Genomic DNA, 22,428 nt, shown 5'->3' with positions numbered 1-22,428 from the left:
CTTATATTCGTTAGCATAGCTAGCTAACCAGATGCTAATAACAACAAAGCAATTGACTGTATGATCAGTATGACAGGTGAACAGATCGCCACTGGGCTTTCAACTAAAGACACAGCCACGCAGAAACTGCAGCATGTGTACGGCTCCTTATGGGTACTGCCATTTTTGGAAGTGCAGGAGCGGAGCTGCGTTCTGGTGCTCCCCGAACTACATCCCTATCAGACGACACATATACCAGGTGAACATGGTGATGACACGTTAGGCTTGTGTTGTGTTCAAGGACCCTGACCTTGGCCAGGAAAAACAGGCACTCACTTGTTTAATTATTTTGCGGTCTAGATTTCTTTAATTTTTTGCGTGTGTTTTATAAATTACCTCGAGGGCCACACCAAATGGTCTCGCGGGCCATATACGGCCCGGGGGCCGGAGGTTCCCCACCCCTGCATTAAAGGCTATCTACTGTTACTTTAAGGGATTGCCTCCAAATGGCGGGTGGCTAGCAGCTAATGGAGCTAGCAATGCTAACAGCACGAGTGGGAACCTGATCATTGGTAGCGGATATGAGCGCTGTGCAGAGACTAATAAAAGTATGTGTCTATAACAAATAGTGGTCTACTGCTATATTAATGCTCAGAAGGCCTGAGAACCTTTAATATACAATCTGAGGACAATTTTGTTAACATAGATTTAAAATGCTAGCGTTCTCACCTTTGGTAGCGCTCAGTACGGTCACTTCCTCCTACAAATTGAAATCACAGCGATTATTTTTACTTTAATTATTTTGTTTCTCAAAAACATTTGTTTCAATTTGTAATAAAAAAATAATTATGTACCACAATTTCAACTGTGCATTCCATAGATTCAGCTTCTTTTATTTGAGTGCTTATTGCCTCCATCACCACATCCTTTTCAGTCATTTCAGTGATCACCAGGGATTCCTCTGTGAACGTCAGACTCTTGGATACTGCTGAGAAACACAGGTAGACAGGCAGTGTGTCAAGCCTTAGACAATCATTCAAAAGCTGAAATAATTTTCTTTGCAGATTTCAAATAAATCATTTGACTATACCATTTATTTTTTTAGGCATCACAAGGTATCCCTTAACAAAAAGCAATGGGATTTCCCCATGGGATTGTTAAGAAAATAGGCTCTGTGGCAGCAGGAGAATCTCCACATATTAACACCACTATGTGAAGCGTAAATGCAATTGGCAGAAAAAAGAAAAAAAACGTAATGCTATAAACAAACGACATCACAGTATCACCACCGCTAAGCTAAAGGCAGATTTGAGTCGGCGTGAAGATGTTCAGTAGTTTTTTTGTCAACTATAGCAAGTTTTTTTTTTTTAAACAGAAGCTTCAGACATTCACCAGTGGAGTATTTTACTGATGCGTTTTATGACAAAACTTGAATATCTCATAAGCTTGTGTTAACCATAGGGCTGCTCGATTATGGCAAAAATCATAATCTCGATTATTTGGGTCAATAATTGATATCACGATTATAAGAAACGATGATCCATTTACTTTGAAAACATCCATTTATTGAAAAAAAAAATGTGAACAGTATGTTTTTAACAGTTGATTACCCTGAACTTTAAGTATAATTCAACTGAAAAACCAATACATTTTTTTATTTAAAAATAAAAATAAAATAAATAATCGTTTTATTTAGATTATGTTGTTTTCATAATCGTTGCAAGCCAAAATCGTAATTGCGATTAAAATACGATTAATTGAGCAGCCCTAGTTAACCACAGACCTTATTACAGGCTTCTAACCACAAACACATTCAAAGAAACAGCTGACTAAGAGACGAGGGAACCAGAAGTGGTAAAAGTATTTTCCGGGTTTTAGGATTCATTACTTCACCACTCTATTTCAGGATGATAGAATTGTTTGAAAAATACTGATTTAAGGTCTTTCTTACCGATTTGATCCATGGCCTGGATCCTGCTCGAGATGTTGGTCCTCTGGTTGGGGGCCCCGATGCTCTCCACCTCCCACAGCAGATGTGTGTCTTCTGGGTACTGGCACAGGTACTTCTGACACACTACAAACAAAGAGCATTGTAGTTAAGGGTTTGTACTTGTATGAAATACCAGCACAAACACCGCTGTCTGTGAGTCACATCGTCCATATCCATAATGTGCATCATTTACCTTTATACATGGGTTTTGTGAGCGGGTACCTCAGACCCAGACAGTCCTCTTTGGAACTGAGCACGAAGTCCTCCAGCATCTGGAGGCCGAAGCCATTCCCACGCTGACTTTTTCTAACAAATATGGAGTCCATGACAGTCAGCTGATAGCTTCTGGTTGAATAGGAACTACAAAGGGTACCTACACGGGAAACAAAAAGCATACATTGTTATTATTATATCTTTATTAAACAAGAACCATGCATGAAGCCACAAAAAGAGAAGATGTATGCCAGTATTAGTTATTAGATCAAATGCATCTGTAGTCCATGGGTAGGTACAGACAAAACAATCAAAAAACACTTCAAACATTACATAGGCTCTTGACTATTAAACAGATAATAGTATACACTGAAAAAACTGAAACGTTGACTTTAATAAAATGTATTATGTCAACGGATTTCACATAACTGTATTAGCAATAATATTAAGTAAGTTATATTTTTTATTTAAACGTAATATTATTGCTTTCGACTAACATTTGATTAAAGTCAAAATTTCAGTTTTTTAAGTGCATTTCTCAAAACATCCATAAATATAACGATGAATTCCAAATACAAACAACGGTAATGTTGGTAAGACTGGTTGCTCAACTCAAAAGTCTGTGCAGGTTTTACGCTCAGCTGGAAGCATATTCCATTTCTTGATGGCCGTAAATGAAAACGCGGATTGTTCTTAAAAAGCTACTCAATTGGACAAAGATACACCTAATCTGGATTGATATTTGGAGAACCAAGCAGCACATTATGGGCTTTCTCATGTGTTGTCCTTTATGTGGGTGACCTACCAGAAATAATAACAGAGAGGGATAGATACCTTCTGAAAATATTCACTTTAGCCGTAAAGAAAAAAAGATTACTCCCATTTGGTTACAAGCCGATCCTCCTACATTAGACCATTGGATCGAAATCAGTAAAGAAATTCATGAGATGGAGACACATTTTTATTAAGACTTACACACTGTAAATGGTCTCAATGTTTGAACTACTATTGGAAACACCTGTTCTATTAACCTTAAATATTTGTGAACTTACGGTCTGTGTCCATAATACAAAAAAAGTATCTTTCTTGCAACAATGTTGTTGTATTGTACTGTGCTGGTGTTGCTTGTTATTGTGTTGTTTACTTGTTTATTGTCGGAAAATTGACGGAAAAATACATGTTTTTAATGGAGAGCACATGAACTGTAGCTCTAAAACCCTGAGAAAGATTGTCCACAGATGCTAGCTAAAGGCGGATTTGGAGTATATCTGTGTAGATGCATTATCATGGCACACAGTACCTTGGGGTTTGACTGAGTAGAAGCCGACAGCCTCTCCATGACTCCAGAGGATCTTTGCATGATCTTTCTCTCCGTGGCAGAGGAAGGGGAGCTCTTCCGAGCTCATCTCCTGGGCTCTATACACGACACGATTGAGGATGTATAAGACTATCCTCTCTCCTACCGTCTCCACCTGAGGGACACACATATGGAGCATATTTTGTTGCTGGATCACAATTAAAATAATATATTTGAATTAGTAAGCAGTGAAAAACAGGAGTACCCTCTGTGAGAAAAACAGGCATGCTGGAGGCAATGCTCATCCTGAGTATAAGGATAGATTTAGTTCATGTTATCTTTCATTGAAAGTGTTCATAAACACGTTTTTTAAATAATAGCCAACTCTTGTTCATCTCTTCACCCTCCCCACACCTGACATTATATAAAGAGGGTCATATTCTGCTCATTTTCATGTTCAGGTGTATATCAGTATGTAGTGTCTCTACTTTAAAGAGTCCTCTCCTGCTGATGCTCAGGTGTATATCAGTATGTAGTGTCTCTACTTTAAAGAGTCCTCTCCTGCTGATGTTCAGGTGTATATCAGTATGTAGTGTCTCTACTTTAAAGAGTCCTCTCCTGCTGATGTTCAGGTGTATATCAGTATGTAGTGTCTCTACTTTAAAGAGTCATCTCCTGATGATGTTCAGGTGTATATATAAGGGCCAGGGTGGTGACCCCAGACGGCAACAGCGAGGAGTTTGACATCCTGGCTGGGGTAATGCAAGGGGACACCCTGGCCCCCTTCCTCTTCATCATGGTCTTGGATTATGCGCTCAGGAAGGCCATCAGTGGACGAGAGCAGGATCTTGGCTTCACTCTAACACCAAGGAGGTTGAGACGACACCCCACAGTAGTCCTGACAGACCTGGACTATGCAGACGACATCAGCCTGCTCTCCGACAGCGTGGAGCAAGCACAGGAACTCCTGAACAGAGTGGAGTCAGAGTGTGCCAAGGTTGGCGTTAGGCTAAACGCCAAGAAAACTGAGGTTATCACCTATAACATCTTACCAGAACATCCACCTCTGACAACAACAGAAGGCACTGTGCTTAAAGAAGTCAAGGACTTCAAGTACCTGGGCTCATGGGTCAACTCAACCGAGCAAGATCTTAAGGTGAGGAAGGCACTTGCATGGAGGGCCCTGAACGGCATGACCAGTGTATGGAACTCCAACCTCCCCCGTCAAATCAAACTCAGCTTCTTCTATGCAACGGTAGAGTCTGTTCTCCTCTATGGCAGTGAATGCTGGACCCTGAAGCCAACCCTGCAAAAGTCTCTTGACGGATGCTACACCAGAATGTTGTGAGCAGTACTTAACATCAGCAAGAGTGTACATGTAACCAACAAGATCCTGTACGAGGGAATACCAAGGGTCAGCGAGAAAATTGCAGCCAGGAGAATGAGACTAGCAGGACATTGCCAAAGGCATCAAGAGCTGCCAGCCGGCAAATTGGTGCTGTGGGAACCAACACACGGGCATCGGTCACGAGGACGTCCCGCACAAACATACGTGGACGTACTCAAGAACGACGCAGGAGCACAAAGTACCAATGAACTGGCCAGATGTATGGAGAACCGGATGACTGGAAGCAACGATGGAGGGCTCGTCTGAGGATGACCTAGAGCAGGGGTGGGGAACCTCCGGTCCCCGGGCCGTATACGGCCCGCGAGACCATTTGGTACGGCCCTCGAGGTAATTTATAAACACACGCAAAAAAGAAAAAATTGTAAGAAATCTAGACCGCAAAAAAATTAAACAAGCGAGTGCCTGTTTTTCCTGGCCAAGGTCAGGGTCCTTGAACACAACACGAGCCTAACGTGTCATCACGTGGTATATGTCTCGTCTGACAGGGGTGCAAATCTGACAGAGAGCACCAGAACGGCTCCGGGCCGGATTTCAAATATTGCAGTACCCATAAGGAGCCGTACACATGCCGCAGTTTCTGCGTGGCTGTGTCTTTAGTTGAAAGCCCAGTGGCGATCTGTTCACCTGTCATACTGATCATACAGTCAATTGCTTTGTTGTTATTAGCATCTGGTTAGCTAGCTATGCTAACGAATATAAGAAGCTTTTTCTACTACCAGTGAGGTAAAGGCACATCTTTATATGATCATTATAGTTATAAAAAAATAAGAGAATAAAGTAAACAGGTATAAAATACTATTTGACAGTAACAAAAAGTTGTTATTAATAAACAAGAATACAGTTTGAAAGGGGAGTGATTTGTAAAATATCCATAAAGAAAAATAAATCTGCTTACAGTTCTGTTTCATCTGGGTGTTGAGAGATGTATCCATAGATCTCCTAATGTTGCTCTCAAAGTGCACCAGATTGATGCTTTTAACTTCAACATTTAAACAAAAAAAATCTTCCCGGGGGAGCATGCCCCCCCGGACCCCCCTAGAGGAGGTTAGGTCCCCCCCAACTGAAATCATGTTCACATGGATAGGAAACTAAATACATTTGCACACATCTTGTGTGAGTCATGGTAAAATATCTGGATTAAGAGGTTGCTTTTTCTTTGCACAGCATGAAAGAAAGGCCAAATGAATGCATTTTAGCATTTTTAAGCAGAGGTCAATAATTTGAACGGCCCTCGGAGGATGTTGAAAAAATTGAAATGGCCCTTGAGAGGAAAAAGGTTCCCCACCCCTGACCTAGAGAGATATCAGTATGTAGTGTCTCTACTTTAAAGAGTCCTCTCCTGCTGATGTTCAGGTGTATATCAGTATGTAGTGTCTCTACTTTAAAGAGTCCTCTCCTGCTGATGTTCAGGTGTATATCAGTATGTAGTGTCTCTACTTTAAAGAGTCCTCTCCTGCTGATGTTCAGGTGTATATCAGTATGTAGTGTCTCTACTTTAAAGAGTCCTCTCCTGCTGATGTTCAGGTGTATATCAGTATGTAGTGTCTCTACTTTAAAGAGTCCTCTCCTGCTGATGTTCAGGTGTATATCAGTATGTAGTGTCTCTACTTTAAAGAGTCCTCTCCTGCTGATGTTCAGGTGTATATCAGTATGTAGTGTCTCTACTTTAAAGAGTCCTCTCCTGCTGATGTTCAGGTGTATATCAGTATGTAGTGTCTCTACTTTAAAGAGTCCTCTCCTGCTGATGTTCAGGTGTATATCAGTATGTAGTGTCTCTACTTTAAAGAGTCCTCTCCTGCTGATGTTCAGGTGTATATCAGTATGTAGTGTCTCTACTTTAAAGAGTCCTCTCCTGCTGATGTTCAGGTGTATATCAGTATGTCGTCTCTCCACTGTGACATGTCTCCTTGCTTTAATGTTCAAGAAGCTCTTTATTTTTCTCATACTGCCTGTGCTGCAGCACCTCTTTTCACCCTCTGTCTGAAACCAGAGCCCAGTCTGCTCTGATTGGTTAGCTGGCCGCCTCTGTTGTGATTGGTCAACCGATTAGAGGTGTCCCGCCCCTTAGCCTATCAGGTACAATGTGTTAGAGCGCTAGCCAATAGAAGCGCAAGTGTTACATAGTGATGTCGCCATGTTTTATTAAGGGCACAGAGTTGGTTAACTGAGACACGATGCATTATTAAAATATATTTGTGTTGCACATCATCACTTAAATTCTCTGAACACAGCTTTAAAGTGCACTTTTAAGATTTTGTTTTTGATATTGATAATAATAATAAAAATAAAGCTTGGATTTATATAGCGCCTTTCAGGAAACCCAAGGAGAGATTTTGAATAGGATGGGGGGGGGACAAAAAAGAAAACAGTAACACAACAGGATAGATTAACATAGGGCTGGATGCAAACATGTAGATGGAGAGAGTTAACTGAGGCAAGTCCCTGGAGAAACAGAGGATTCTTGAGAGCAATTATGAAGTTGCTCTCTCCCTTGCAAAGTACAGCATCCTCTTCCATAAGTAATGTGACATTAGGTTAAAGTGACACATAAATAAACCTGCTACAAAATGTAGCATCACAAGGGCTCCCTTAGACAAAAAGCACCAGGACTTTTTAATTTGATTCCGGAACATAGCAGAAAATAGAACATGTTAATAATGACTCACACGTTCAGCAAGGTACTCTCCACATATTAACATCTCTTTTAGCTTATTTAAAGCGTAAATGGAATCGCCAGACGTAAAAAGCAAACGGAAGCTTAAAGTGAACTTGTGTTCGGTGTGATAACGTTTAGTAGTCTCAGTCATTTTGTTTTCTACAACATAGAAACTTTGGACATTCACCAGTTTTAGAACAAGCCTAGAAATCTGGCTTCTTAAGGCTTCAACTAAACTAAACGAGGTAACTGAAAGTTGTAAAATGCTAACTAATTTCCTAGTTTCAGGACTCATTCATGCACCACTTTGTTGCCACAGAGCTTACAAAGTGCAGTGGATGCACCAGGAGTCAGCCTCGCATTGCGGAGGTTCGCCCACACACTGAACATGTGGGAGAATGATTATTGATTGTGCAGCAGATCTCTCTGATCAGATTGAATGGATATGAATAGAGAGAGTGATACTTCCTAACAGGAGAAACATGTGGTCATACCTCCATAGCTCCATCTCGTTCAGGGTCTGCTGTCTGCAGGAGGCCGTCCACTGTCCACCACCTGTCCAGCAGGAACAGAGCCACAGCAGTGAGGGGGTCAGAGGGAGAGAAGAGAGCCAGTATACGCTGCTTATCACTGGATCCATACAGAGGGATGAAGCCCACACTGGAAACATCTATGGTGACCTGAGGAGAGACACATCACTAATCAGATATTTGCGTAGAGGGCTTTACTAACTGACAGCCAGGCTTGGGGACAAAATGGATTTCATGTAACGGGATAAGGTAATCAGGATAACAAAAAAAGGTAACTTTATTTCCTTAGTTAAATTAAAAAAGATGAAATCAGATTACTGATACATTTCTAAAACTGTGGATTACTAGCAGGATTAAAATGTCAGAGCATATAGTGCAGGGGTCACCAACCTTTTTGAGGATGAGAGCTACTTTCACAAAAACAAGTCGGGGGCTAATTTTACTCCTGTTTTTTTTGCAGTGTATATATTTAGCACATTTTAACATTATATGCTGACCTTTAACCTTTGTGTGCTGTTTGGGTTTGTGGGACCCGTTTTCAGTGTTTACTAAAAGAAAATGTATGCAATTTAATTATTTTAACCTGCTTTATTTGGGGGTGGACCTCACATCCTCTTGGGGGGTCCGGGGGCATACACCCCCGGGAAGATTTATTTTTAAATGTTGAAGTGAAATGCATCAATCTGGTGCACTTTGAGCACAAAATGAATGTATGGATACAGCTCTCAACACTCAGATGAAAGGGAGCTGTATACTTTTCAATAATCCAAACATCTTTAGAATATGATCACAACCAATAACAAATCATTTAAACTTGTTTATTCTTATGTTACCTATAGCCTTCTTTCTTTCTATTTATGTGTTACGGGTCCCAAAAGCTTGGGTACCACAGCAACAATAAATGATATCTGTAGAAAACAGAAAAGTGCAGCAGCAAGAATTTACATTCAAATAGCTGTACTTTACAAACATATCACATTTCTCCATTTAAGTTATCCGTCTGTCAGTCAATTACTGTATCTCAAGGAGAAATTCAACATAGTCAATATAAACACATAACGCTATCAAATAATACTTTCTATCAAGCTATCTAACATCTATCTTTACCAAATATAACATATTATGGAGCTCACATAAATACACTGTCAGTGTTAATAAACAAAAAAACAAGGTGATGTGCCTGCAAGACTTCACTCGGGTGAACAACACATATTATCCGTGCGCAGCAGCTAACCTGCCTGTGAGCCTTTTCATTTCATTTCAAACCTTTATTTATACAGATAAATCCCATTGAGATCATTGATCTCTTTTCCAAGGGAGACCTGCTCAAGTAGTTCCACATGAAACATAAAAACATAAATAGAACAACAAAAGGACATCATACAGCATCATTTACATAATTATCCACATAAACAGGTACCAATAGCTTCCGATTGACTAGCATCCAACCGAGCTTTAAAAACATTTAGTGGCACCAGATTGTTCAGTTTCCATTTAATTTGCAGACTATTCCAAGACAGAGGAGCTGCGCATCTAAAAGCTGTCTTCACTAAGACAGTCCTAGCAGTTGGCACATTTAATAAAACCACAGCATTCGATCTCAGGCAGTAGCCACTTACAATTTTCCGTGAGATCATGGAGCAGATATAAGATGGAAGTTTCCCTAACATGGCTTTGTATATAAAAATGTACCAGTGACTGAGCCTCCGTACAGTTAGTGAAAGCAAACCAGCCCTTGCATACAGGGTACAGTGATGGGTTAATGCTTTACAGTTTGTCACAAATCTTAGTGCACTGTGATACGCAGCATCTAACTTGACCAGGCAATTGGCAGGTGCATTCATATACATCAAATCACCATAGTCCAGCACAGGTAAAAAGGTCACAGTGACTAGCCTGTTCCTGGCCTCAAGCGAGAAACAGGACTTGTTCCTGTAGAAGAAACCTAGCCTAACCCTCAGCTTTTTAAGCAGGTTATTGACATGAAGTTTAAAAGTGAGACAATCATCAAGCCAGATACCAAGGTATTTGTAACAGGTAACCACTTCAAGTTTTATTCCTTGCGTAGTTACAATATCTAAAACAGGCTCTGGTGTCTTTTTAGCTTTAGAAAAGAGCATTACCTTGGTTTTCTCAACATTTAAAAGAAGCTTTAGTTCAGAGAGCTGAGCCTGAATAATATTAAAAACAGCCTGTAATTTAACACCAGCCTCCTTAATGGAGGGACCTGCACAGTACATCACGGTATCATCCGCATACAAATGTAAAGTAGCTCCATCCACATTTTCACCTAAACTGTTGATGTAGATGGAGAATAAAAGTGGACCTAAAACAGAACCTTGGGGAACACCATTTGCAATGTTCAACCACTCAGAAGACAGCCCATCAAAATGAACACATTGGGACCTTTCAGAGAGGTAGTTCACAAACCACCCCACTGCATGGCTGGATATGCCAATACTGACCAGCCTCTGCTTTAAGATGCGATGATCGACGGTGTCAAAAGCTTTGGATAGGTCAATAAATAGAGCTGCACAACTCTGCTTATTATCTAAAATACTCGCCACATCATTCACCACTTTCATTGTGGCAGTGATGGTGCTGTGTTGCTTTCTGAAGCCTGACTGATGTTTAGACAGGATGTCATTTGTACATAAACACACCTTTACCTGCTCACTCACTAAGCGTTCAAGAACCTTAGCCAGAACTGACAACTTAGAGATTGGCCTATAGTTATTTAATAAGGTGGCCTCCCCTCCTTTTAGCAAAGGCAGGACATATGCTGACTTCCACAATTTTGGAATTGTGTTAGTGCTGAGGGAGAGGTTAAAAAGAGTAGTGAGAGGTGGAGCAATAAAATCAGCAGCTATCTTTAAAAAGAAAGGTTCTACGTTCTCCGGGCCAGCCGGTTTCTTAGGATCTAACTTGGTTAAAACTTCACGAACAACATCAACAGTAAAAGGGGTAAAACTAAAAGGGTTTTCCAACACACGTTTTTCAGAGTCACATACTGTAGTGTTTACAGAAGCAGAGTTAGTGACAGAATCAAATAGAGAACCACAGGACACAAAATGCTCATTAAAGCAATTTAGCATAGTAGCCCTGTCCGATATAGAGCCAGATGCTGTGGTAATGCACGGAGGTAGCTCATTACGGATATCGCCGGTGGATAACGATTTAATGGCTTTCCAACATTTTCCAGGATTATTCAGATTCTTTGTGGTTACTGACAGATAGTACTTTGATTTAGCACTTTTGATTTGCGATGTGAAGCTATTCCTTAGCTGCCTAAAACGCAGCCATTCTACCTCTGAGCCTGATTTCCTAGCCTTTGCCCAGGCCTTGTTTCTCTCATGAAGGAGACTGGACAGTTCAGCAGAAAACCAAGGATTGTCTCGTCCCTTTACTCTGAATTTACGCAGGGGTGCATGTCTATCAATGATCTCCATAAAACCAAGATAACAATAAGACCATGCGGTTTCTACATCAGCACACAGATCGATTTGACCCCAATCAAAATCAAACAGATCATGAACAAAACCCTGCTCCACAAAATGTTTTTTGTCTCTCTTAATGATAATGCGAGGTTTAACCTTTTGGACCTTAGTGTCCCTAATTGTGGCTCCAACACAGTGATCACTCAGATCATTTGCAAATACTCCCACAGATGAATATTTATGGGGAACGTTAGTTAAAATGAGATCAATTAGGGAGGATTTATTAGGGGACTTCATATTTGGGCGAGTAGGACTGTCCACAATCTGAGTAACATTTAAAGAGATACAAAGGTTTCTTAAATCCTCTGACACTGCAGTTAACCAGTCCCAGTTAAAATCTCCAAGTAGCACTATTTCCTTGTAGTCTAGTTGTGATAAAATATTTGCTAGTGAAGACAAGGAGGGGGGTCTGTAACAACTCACTACCATGACCTGTTGACCCTTTGCCACTTCTATATTTATGGCTAAAAATTCAAATTGCTTACTGATCGATTTGGAAACTAACCGCGAAAATGGCATCTATAGTTGCCGACAGTTTAGTATTTTTAAAATACCGTTTCTATGTCAAACATGCTCAAAACTTTCTGACACACTCTCTTAAACATCTCTAACATTATATCTAATTTACACAAGTTAACATCGATCATTTTCATCATGTACTGACCTGTAGAAAACAGAAAAGTGCAGCAGCAAGAATTATAAGGATCCGGTTGATCGTCTGGATTGCTTCTGAGGAAGGGGCGGAAGTGTCCCCCCTAAGATAACCCAGATGTCACCGCTCACCTTGGCGCTACTTACTCTTACTGTTTCTCAAACAGTACAGATAAACCATAAAATGATATGAATGTCACCAAAAATAAATACAGATAATGTTGGGCTTTTCAAAACAATAAATTCACTGTTTAGCAAAAATAAATAAAAGTAAATACACAAATAATTGTACCATTTTTGGGGTGTACCACACACTCCCCCACAAACAAAAGTGGCTCCTGACACTACCTATTTAAACAGTTAGACTCCCTTGGTCATTTAAACTCTCAATAACATACAAAACATTTAACCTTGTGGGATACCCCAAAATCTGAATACTAGAACCTTAGGCACTCATGTGTGAGTGTCTATTAACCATTCAATAACAGTAAATAGGATATGTGTATGGTAGGTATGTGGGAGGAATGATGGGTGTGTGTTGAAATGAGTGAAACTATGGCTGTGGATACTGGTGAGTGTAGACTGTGGGCTGTGTCCCTATGGTATTTATCATGACACATGGCTGGTAGGTCGGTTGACCTAGGGATGTGTATGTGAACATCTGGCCAGGGCGTCGGTCTCTGGTAGATCTTCTTAGTGCAGGCTGAGTCTCTTGGACATCTCTTTCTTGGTCATCGGACTGACACAGATCTTGCTCATTGTAAGGCTGAGGCTCACCAGCGCTTGGCACTTGTTCATCTTGTCTCTTGTTCTTCCTCAGTAACACTTTCAGATTCAGGCTCAACAGGAGCTGTTTCCTCAACACAAACTTCTATCTGCTCAGGCGGGGTTTGTGTCCCACAGTTAACCCTTAAATGAGGCCTGGCTTGTTCATTTATTGGCATACGTAGCCAATACCGTGGAGCTTCATCTTCATCTGATTCACTTGTGTCATCATCATGTCTTTGTTCAATCATGTTTGATGGTCTTGTTGTCTTGACGTTTCTCTTTTGTGGTTTGGCTGGTGCGTTTGTGACAACTGGCTCTACAGGTAAGTCGTTTACTTGGAGCAACAAGTTTCTGTGGAGAGTGCGGATGCGACCTCCCCCTGTCTCTGGGCTCACCTTATAGACGTGGTTATCGCCAAGCTGTTCTCTGATGACGTAGATTGTCTTTTCCCAACAAGGCTTTAACTTGCAGGGACCTCCTCGTTCAGCGAGATTACGGACAAGGACCCTATCTCCTGGCTGAAGAGTCATAATAATGTTTGCCTTTAGCACTCGACTTCTGGCTGTTGGTGCTAGCTATCTTATATGCTTCGATCGTTTTCTCTGCCCATTTCTCTGCGTAACTTCTGGCTGTCCTAGGTTCGTCTTCTGCTACCAACCGAAAAGTAGGTCAACAGGAAGTCGTGGGTGACAACCATACAACAGATAGTGTGGGGAGTAACCCGTCGACTCGTGCTTGGTACAGTTGTATGCATGAACGACATGATGCAGGTGATCTTTCCAGCTCTCTCTCTTTCTCGCCAGTGTTCGGAGCATTTGCAACAGGGTTCGATTAAACCTCTCAGCAGGGTTTCCTTGCGGGTGGTATAGGGAGGTCCTGGAATGGCTCACACCGGAAAACTGTCTGAGGGCTCTGAAAAGCTCATTTTCAAACTCCCTTCCCTGATCATGGTGGAGTTTAGCTGGATATCCAAACCGAGGGACAAAGTAATTGAATATTTTGTCAGCAGTCGTCTTGCCTGCCTTGTTTCTTGTGGGGTATGCTTGGGCAAACCTGGTGAAGTGGTCAACAACCACCAGAATGTACTCGTACCCTCCACGGCTGGTCTTAAGGTGGAGAAAGTCAATACAGACAAGTTCAAGAGGTGAGCTTGATGTTAGACCGCCCATGGGCGCTCTGTCATGTAAAGCTGGCTTCTTCTGCTTTATACAATGATATTTCCTGGTTATGTACTCTTCAATATCCCTTTTCATAAAAGGCCAATAAAATCTTTCTCTTGCAAGGCTCAAGAGTCTCTCTATACCAACATGTCCCATATTGTTGTGATGGTGAGCGAGGGCTGTCTGCCTATAGGCAGTCGGCAAGACTAGCTGTTTGCGACCAAGCGTCTTCCTATACAGGAGGCCATTTTCCAAGTACAGCCTGCTCCACTCTCTTGAGATTTTGCTGGTCGATTTGTCCAAAGTCCCGCGTATTTCTTCAGTCATTTCTGTGTTGTTTTCTTTTAACTGCAATATTTTCCCAATGGCAGGATCTTTCCGTTGCTCGCTTACCAGTTCATTGTGGTCGATAACTGGGAAAGGTTCTCTGTGTGTTTGTTGTTGAGATGAGATGTTCAGTGCTACCACCCATGCAACTTCTCCTTGTTGGGCTGTCCTGCTACCTTCCCAGGTGGCACACACTGCTTCTTCTGACAGTTTCTCTGAACACTGACTCATGTAGGTGTTAATGTCAAGGGGGCAACGAGAAAGAGTGTCTGCGTCGACGTTGAGTTTGCCTGGCTTGTACCTTATTTCCAAGTGGAAGTCTGCAAGCTGCCCTACCCCAGTGATATGCCTTGCACTGGTCTAGAATGGTAAACCAGCTGTAGCCTCCAAGCGAGTCAATCAGGTCCTGAATTCTGGGAAGCGGATGTTTGTCTGGCACAGTCTTCTTGTTAAGCAGTCGGTAGTCAATGCACAGGCGCAATGACCCATCTTTCTTTCTCACACACACAATAGGTGCAGCATATGGAGACTTAGACTTTACAACCCATCCTTTCACTATCAAATCTTGTATGTACTCTTTTACTTCCTTGTACAGCGGCTTTGGAATTGAAACATACGCCTTCTGAACTGGAATGTCATCTTTGGTCCTTATTGGCATCTGAAGAGAGGGAATATATCCAATGTCACTGCCGTCACGTGCGAAAGCTGCAGACTCCTCATACAGCATTATCTTCAACCATCCGTTGCAGTGTGATGACTGAGGTCAACAGGTAACTCATCTCTCTCTCGAGTTTTCCTTTTGATTTTTGCCAAAAGCCACTGTGTCAATGTTGTCCTACTTGGGTTGCCGTCCGGAGTTGTCCAATATGGCGGACCATCTCGCACATGCGCACTGCAGATCGGGCAGAGCTGCAAATCGGGTAGTGACAGCTTCATGGATGTATAGGACAGCTTCTGAGGAGGGCGCGGAACGTGTCCCCCCTAAAATAACCCAGATGTCACCGCTCACCTAACTTACTCTTACTGTTTCTCAATCAGAACAGATAAACCATCAAATGATATGAATGTCACCAAAATAAATAGAGATAATGTTGGGCTTTTCAAAACAATAAATTCACTGTTTAGCAAAAATAAATAAAAGTAAATACACAAATAATTGCAGGGCTCGACATTATAAATGGCCCGCTGGCCCGGAAGCACTATTTAGACACCCCAGGCCAGCACAAGTTCACAACATACTTTCCACTTGCCCGCTCGGGCCACTAAAAATATTGCTTAAAAAAACAAAAACGGTCCTGTGGTATAGGTATTTTGACTAGCAATTTTGTTAAATTGTTTAGTTTATTAACGCTACAACATAGCGTTTAATGAGGCGGTTGTCGTTGTTGGGTGAAAAGCAAACAGCTGTTTGCTGCGGATCGCAGCGCGAGCAGGCTCCCGTGAGCAGGAGCGCGCTCGTTCACTACAGACTTTCGCACCACCTAACCATTCGCCAAAATGTTTTTAATACCAGTGGTAACCGGCCAAGCGCCGGGCAAATAACAATCTTCAAATCAAAGAAAGTCACTGGAGGAGTTAAAGGAGAGTGACATGAGAAGAAGAGGGAGAGAAAGTTTCAGCCACACTGGCTTGATCGATGGGGTTGGCTTCTATATTAAATTATTATATTATACTAAATTCTATATTGTGGTGCAGTGACGCGTCCTAGAACCCTTTTATAATTTTCGAATCATAAATCTATCGATTCGATTTATGATTAGAAATTTATAAAAGTAGGGTAGACATGTGGAGATTATCCGGCTGAACAAAACGTGCATTTATCAAACAGGTTTGTTTTCTACAGACCTTATTTCCAGCTATTTTCCAAAATCCTGTGGAGAAATCCCATTGCTTTTTGTCGAGGGAACCAGCAGCTTACTTCCTGGTTTTAGGATGCGTCACTGGCTGCACCTCTCAATATGATGCCAATATAAACAAGGTCTTCTGTCGGCTCTGTACATCAATGCCGACCTATGCTGACAAGTAAGTGAAGAGTAGAAAATATAAAAGGTATTGGCTATAGGGAAATGTCCCAGCAGTTTAGGATAATGAAGGTTCTAATCTAGTCTATTACATAGCCATTACATTTCTAACTCCTGATAATGACAGGAAGGCAGAAAGCGCATTATACTAATAATAATACTCCATAATAATACTCCATAATAGCAGACCCGTGGGGTCTACATTAAAAATAATAATAAACATATTTGTGAAGTGGGGGGACACAAACAGGATTTTGAAAAGTGCGGGGGACATGTCCCCCCTGTCCCCAGTGAAAATTACGCCATGCGTGTGTGTGCGTCAAGTGCAATAAATATATAGTAAAACTCTGGTCCTCATGTGTTGTATAGGCTGGCACGACTATAGGCTGTGTTCAATGGGGCTGATGTGCTGTGTAGATTCTGCCAGAAGGAAAGGTCAAACTCCTTATGAAGCGGTGAGCTGCCGCTCCACATTGCTTTTTTTTTTCTGCAGGGAGAAATTTGAAGATCACGTGACATAGACGCCAGCCATTGGAATAAATGGTGAAAAAAAACGTAAGGATCCTACAATTTCAGAGGCGTTTTTGTAGAAATACTACGTCCCAAGTTGTGGACCAACGTAGTTATTACACGTTTTTTTATGAGACTGGGTTGGACAATCAACTTTCCTGCAATGTTAACTATGTTGAAGCACTTATTTTAACTGATATTATACATATTTATTATACTCTTATAAGATGTATGTAGATAGAATAAGAAATGTGAATAATATGACAGTTTAATGGTGGAGGTACACACATATTGATAGATCTCTTGTTGAGGAACCTATGACCCAAGTTTGTCATCATTGCATAACTACAGTTAGTTGTGTGTATGATATTTCAATACACTTTTGAAAATATTGAAAGGGATGTGCAAAATAGCCATTATGTACAGTTTTTGATGAACAATTAGAGAATAACGAGTGTTATAAATGTTTAGTCTTCTCAAGCACCAACAATCAAATATCTCTCCTGATTGTTGGCACTTGACAATCACCTTCCCTGAATTTTACTCAGGTGTAACTAAAGTCTGATTTAAGGGTTGTTTATATTTCACATCATTAATCCAAATCTGTAAAGTAACTAAAATAAATGTAGTGGAGTAAAAATACCAGGTTAACCTTAAAGAAAGCCCTCAGGATTATAAAAGACCCCCATCACCCCAGCCACAAACTGTTCTGTCTGCTGCCGTCTGGCAGGCGGTACCGCAGCATCCGGACTAAAACCACCAGACTCAGGGACAGCTTCATCCCACAGGCCATAAGACTATGAAACACCTGAACTTAGAAACAACATCCATAACATTCATCTGGCTGCTACTTAGAAATTATTTGTCTAATATATCATATTCCAATCACTTGTATATAGACTCTTATGGCACTATTTAACTTTTTACTATTTTTCTTTTTGAATTTACTTGCACTATCTTTTCTGTGTATCTGTTTTATTGTGTTGCACTGTTGGAGGAGCCTGTGACCTAAGGGGGGGGGGGGTCGTCGATGTGTTTCATTCCATTTCAAAGTGCTGTTTGACGTGTGTAAACTTTGCGCACTGCCACAACAACATCCAATCACAGAGCTTGAGAAATAATCCCGGGGTTTGTCAAACAGAGCACATGGTGTATTCCTAAACGATAGCTGGGGATTCTGGGTAGTGTAGTGTCTTCTGCCATCCTTTACTCCGAAAAAATATTTGTTTCTCCGAATCGAAGGTGAAAAATACAAAAGCATTGCACACAATTTAAACCAATCAATGTTGTGTAATGATCAAGGATAATCTGGTGTTCTTTAGTCGATGAGTAGTGCAGATATCACTGTAAAATCAATCGACAGTAAGGGGAATACTTACTTCCGGGTGTACAATTCTCTGTTATCCAATGGGAATGGACGCTCACATTGCCTTTAAGGGCAGCCGACACAAACGAATGCCGTGCTTCCATGAGCGTCAAATCTCGCCACAGATGGGAATACATTGCAATCAGTTGAAAGCTATTTGCGTCCCTTTATGAAGCTGAAGGAGCCTAGGAGCGTCACAACTGCACGCCTCGGGGACCCTGACCAAGCGTCGCTCCTGGACGTTTATTGAGTGAGAGTGTGTTGGCAAATCAAGCAAGAACGTGATTGGTCGATATTCATTATGGGGGGAGGAGGGGTGTTAGATATATATAGAGTTGTAGATAGAGTTCGCTATGATTTAGGTTTCGTTTATGCATAGGGTAGATTATTTTAATTACATTTCCTTTTTTGTTTTGTGTATTTTTTACATTTTGGATTTGCTTGGCGAGCTATTTTTATAACATGCCGCGTGGGCGACTCACGTCGCGGGCACCGTGTTGGCTACCCCTGATATAGTGTCATCATCATCATTTATTACTTGTTAGGGCCCGAGCACGATGCGCTAGGACCCAACGGCGTCCTAGCACGAAGTGCGAGGAAACCTATTGTTATTGGTGGAATTATAATTTTTCTGCTGGCGTTTCCTGTTTTTGAGGCCTTTAGGACGCTTCAAAAGTTGTATAATTTTGCACGGACACCAGGACTGGTGAAAACTACAATATTCTGGAGTCAATGGGTTAAATATTCCAACCTGCTCACTAGCGCCACCTATCAAAAGCCCATTTCGGAATACATTTACAAAGTCGCACCGTAACTCGAAATGACCTAACATTTTGCACACATATCCGGGTGGACCTGCTCTACAAATAATCCTCTTGGAACCCTAAGCTCCGCCTACATTTTTTTTCATTGAAATTAGCATAATGTTCAAAACAGTTAAATATTCATTTACATTTTCAGTTTTTCAGCACCAAACTTCGTATACAGCATCGGTGGAGGGTCAGACACATTACCGTAGGATATGAGCATGTTAGGACGATAAATATTGCCGCCGTCAATCAAAACATACTCGCAAAAAGGCGGGGCTTAGAAAGAAATGCTCATAACTCATCACCAATGTATCCAAACATCACAGATTTTGGTAGATCGGTTCAGTCTGTCTTGGGGAATAGGCATACCAAAGCATTTTCATTTTGGACTATAGGGGGCACCAAAACACCACCAATGTATAAATCAAGAGCGGATGGACTAATTTTTTTAAAGTGTCGCAACAAATTTAGAATGTGGGCATGGCCTATACATTTTTTTTTAAATTGCGATAGCATAAAATGAGCTTCGGACGCAAAACTTGGGACACACGTCAGAGCCCACGACCTTTTCGAGAATGTAAAAGATTGGTGTGAAGAAATCAAATGTGGGAGCAATTATTAGAAAATGGAAGACATACAAGACCACTGATAATCTCCCTTGATCTGGGGCTCCACGCAAGATCTCACCCCGTGGGGTCAAAATGATCACAAGAACGGTGAGCAAAAATCCCAGAACCACACGGGGGGACCTAGTCAATGACCTGCAGAGAGCTGGGACCAAAGTAACAAAGGCTACCATCAGTAACACACTACGCCGCCAGGGACTCAAATCCTGCAGTGCCAGACGTGTCCCCTTGCTTAAGCCAGTACATGTCCAGGCCCGTCTGAAGTTTGCTAGAGAGCATTTAGATGATCCAGAAGAGGATTGGGAGAATGTCATATGGTCAGATGAAACCAAAATAGACGTGTTTGGAGGAGAAAGAATGCTGAGTTGCATCCAAAGAACACCATACCTACTGTGAAACATGGGGGTGGAAACATCATGCTTTGGGGCTGTTTTTCTGCAAAGGGACCAGGACGACTGATCCATGTAAAGGAAAGAATGAATGGGGCCATGTATCGTGAGATTTTGAGTGACAACCTCCTTCCATCAGCAAGGGCATTGAAGATGAAACGTGGCTGGGTCTTTCAGCATGACAATGATCCCAAACACACCGCCCGGGCAACGAAGGAGTGGCTTCGTAAGAAGCATTTCAAGGTCCTGGAATGGCCTAGCCAGTCTCCAGATCTCAACCCCATAGAAAATCTTTGGAGGGAGTTGAAAGTCTGTGTTGCCCAGCGACAGCCCCAAAACATCACTGCTCTAGAGGAGATCTGCATGGAGGAATGGGCCAAAATACCAGCAACAGTGTGTGAAAACCTTGTGAAGACTTACAGAAAACGTTTGACCTCTGTTATTGCCAACAAAGGGTATATAACAAAGTATTGAGATGAACTTTTGTTATTGACCAAATTTTTTTTATTTTCCACCATAATTTGCAAATAAATTCTTTCAAAATCAGACAATGTGATTTTCTGGATTTTTTTTTTCTCATTCTGTCTCTCATAGTTGAGGTATACCTAGGATGAAAATTACAGGCCTCTCATCTTTTTAAGTGGGAGAACTTGCAAAATTGGTGGCTGACTACACACACACACACACACACACACACACACACACACACACACACACACACACACACACACACACACACACACACCACACACACACACACACACACACACACACACACACACACACACACACACACACACACACACACACACACACACACACACACACACACACACACACACCACACACACACACACACACACACACACACACACACACACACACACACACACACACACACACACACACACACACACACACACAACACACACACAACACACACACACACACACACACACCTCCTAAAGCATATACTAAATATCAGGCTACAGCCCTTGTATATTTATTATGTGAAGCACTATATGGTTTCATGAATAATATCTATTGTTTATTTGTAGATATCTCCTTAAGCCTACAAATAAAGTGTGAAATGTAAGCCTGGTATTATTGAGCGATATACAGTGGGGCATAAAAGTATTTAGTCAGCCACCAATTGTGCAAGTTCTCCCTCTTAAAAAGATGAGAGGCCTGTAATTTTCATCCTAGGTATACTTCAACTATGAGAGACAGAATGGGGGGAAAGAATCCAGGAAATCACATTGTAGGATTTTTAATGAATTAATTGGTAAATTCCTCGGTAAAATAAGTATTTGGTCACCTACAAACAAACAAGATGTCTGGCTCTCACAGACCTGTAACTTCTTCTTTAAGAGCCTCCTCTGTCCTCCACTTGTTAACTGTATTAATGGCACCTGTTTGAACTCGTTATCAGTATAAAAGACACCTGTCCACAACCTCAAACAGTCACACTCCAAACTCCACTATGGCCAAGACCAAAGAGCTGTCAAAGGACACCAGAAACAAAATTGTAGACCTGCACCAGGCTGGGAAGACTGAATCTGCAATAGGTAAGCAGCTTGGTGTGAAGAAATCAACTGTGGGAGCAATTATTAGAAAATGGAAGACATACAAGACCACTGATAATCTCCCTCGATCTGGGGCTCCACGCAAGATCTCACCCCGTGGGGTCAAAATGATCACAAGTATTGAGATTAACTTTTGTTATTGACCAATATCCACCATAATTTGCAAATAAATTCTTTAAAAATCAGACAGTGATTTTCTGGATTTTTTTTTCTCATTCTGTCTCTCATAGTTGAAGTATACCTAGGATGAAAATTACAGGCCTCTCTCATCTTTTTAAGTGGGAGAACTTGCACAATTGGTGGCTGACTAAATACTTTTTTGCCCCACTGTATATTATACACACTGTTCTGCTTTCTGCACTGACCTCAGCAGCTGTTTTCACTGTAAACATCGCCTCACAATGAAAGCAGTTGTATTAAAAAAAAAAAATAGCCTAACATCCAGGGGAGATGTGATTAGTGAGTAAACAAAAGGTAAAGGGTGTTATGGAAATAATTGTCAGACGCCAAGATGTGACATACAGGACAAACCTTGATGTCTGTTTACCTCCTTTAAGGACACAGGCTGCTTCAGCCAATAATGTTATTGTTCCCATTCTGTGACCGGTCAATACTGGGTCACAGATGGTCTGTGTTGTGGGTACA

At 41.4% G+C, this 22,428-nt stretch overlaps 1 protein-coding gene across 3 annotated transcripts in view; it reads right to left on the bottom strand.

Moving 5' to 3' along the window:
* LOC117534977 (trichohyalin-like) overlaps window positions 1-22,428 on the bottom strand; it is a 47,693-nt gene that overhangs the window by 7,598 nt on the left and 17,667 nt on the right. For 2 of the 3 annotated variants that reach the window (XM_034199271.1, XM_034199273.1), the window contains exons 3-8: window positions 8,038-8,223; window positions 3,483-3,654; window positions 2,163-2,342; window positions 1,931-2,053; window positions 834-967; window positions 709-739 (exon numbers count right to left, since the gene is read on the bottom strand). In XM_034199271.1, coding sequence (XP_034055162.1) covers window positions 709-739; window positions 834-967; window positions 1,931-2,053; window positions 2,163-2,342; window positions 3,483-3,654; window positions 8,038-8,223 — 826 coding nt within the window. The remainder of the gene's footprint in view (window positions 1-708; window positions 740-833; window positions 968-1,930; window positions 2,054-2,162; window positions 2,343-3,482; window positions 3,655-8,037; window positions 8,224-22,428) is intronic. The other variant, XM_034199272.1, reaches the window with a different exon arrangement.

This window comes from Gymnodraco acuticeps, unplaced genomic scaffold, assembly GCF_902827175.1.
Source record: "Gymnodraco acuticeps unplaced genomic scaffold, fGymAcu1.1, whole genome shotgun sequence".
Lineage (NCBI taxonomy): Eukaryota > Metazoa > Chordata > Actinopteri > Perciformes > Bathydraconidae > Gymnodraco > Gymnodraco acuticeps.
The sequence above is the reverse complement of the archived record's forward strand: the minus strand, read 5'-3'. Positions and strand labels throughout refer to the sequence as shown.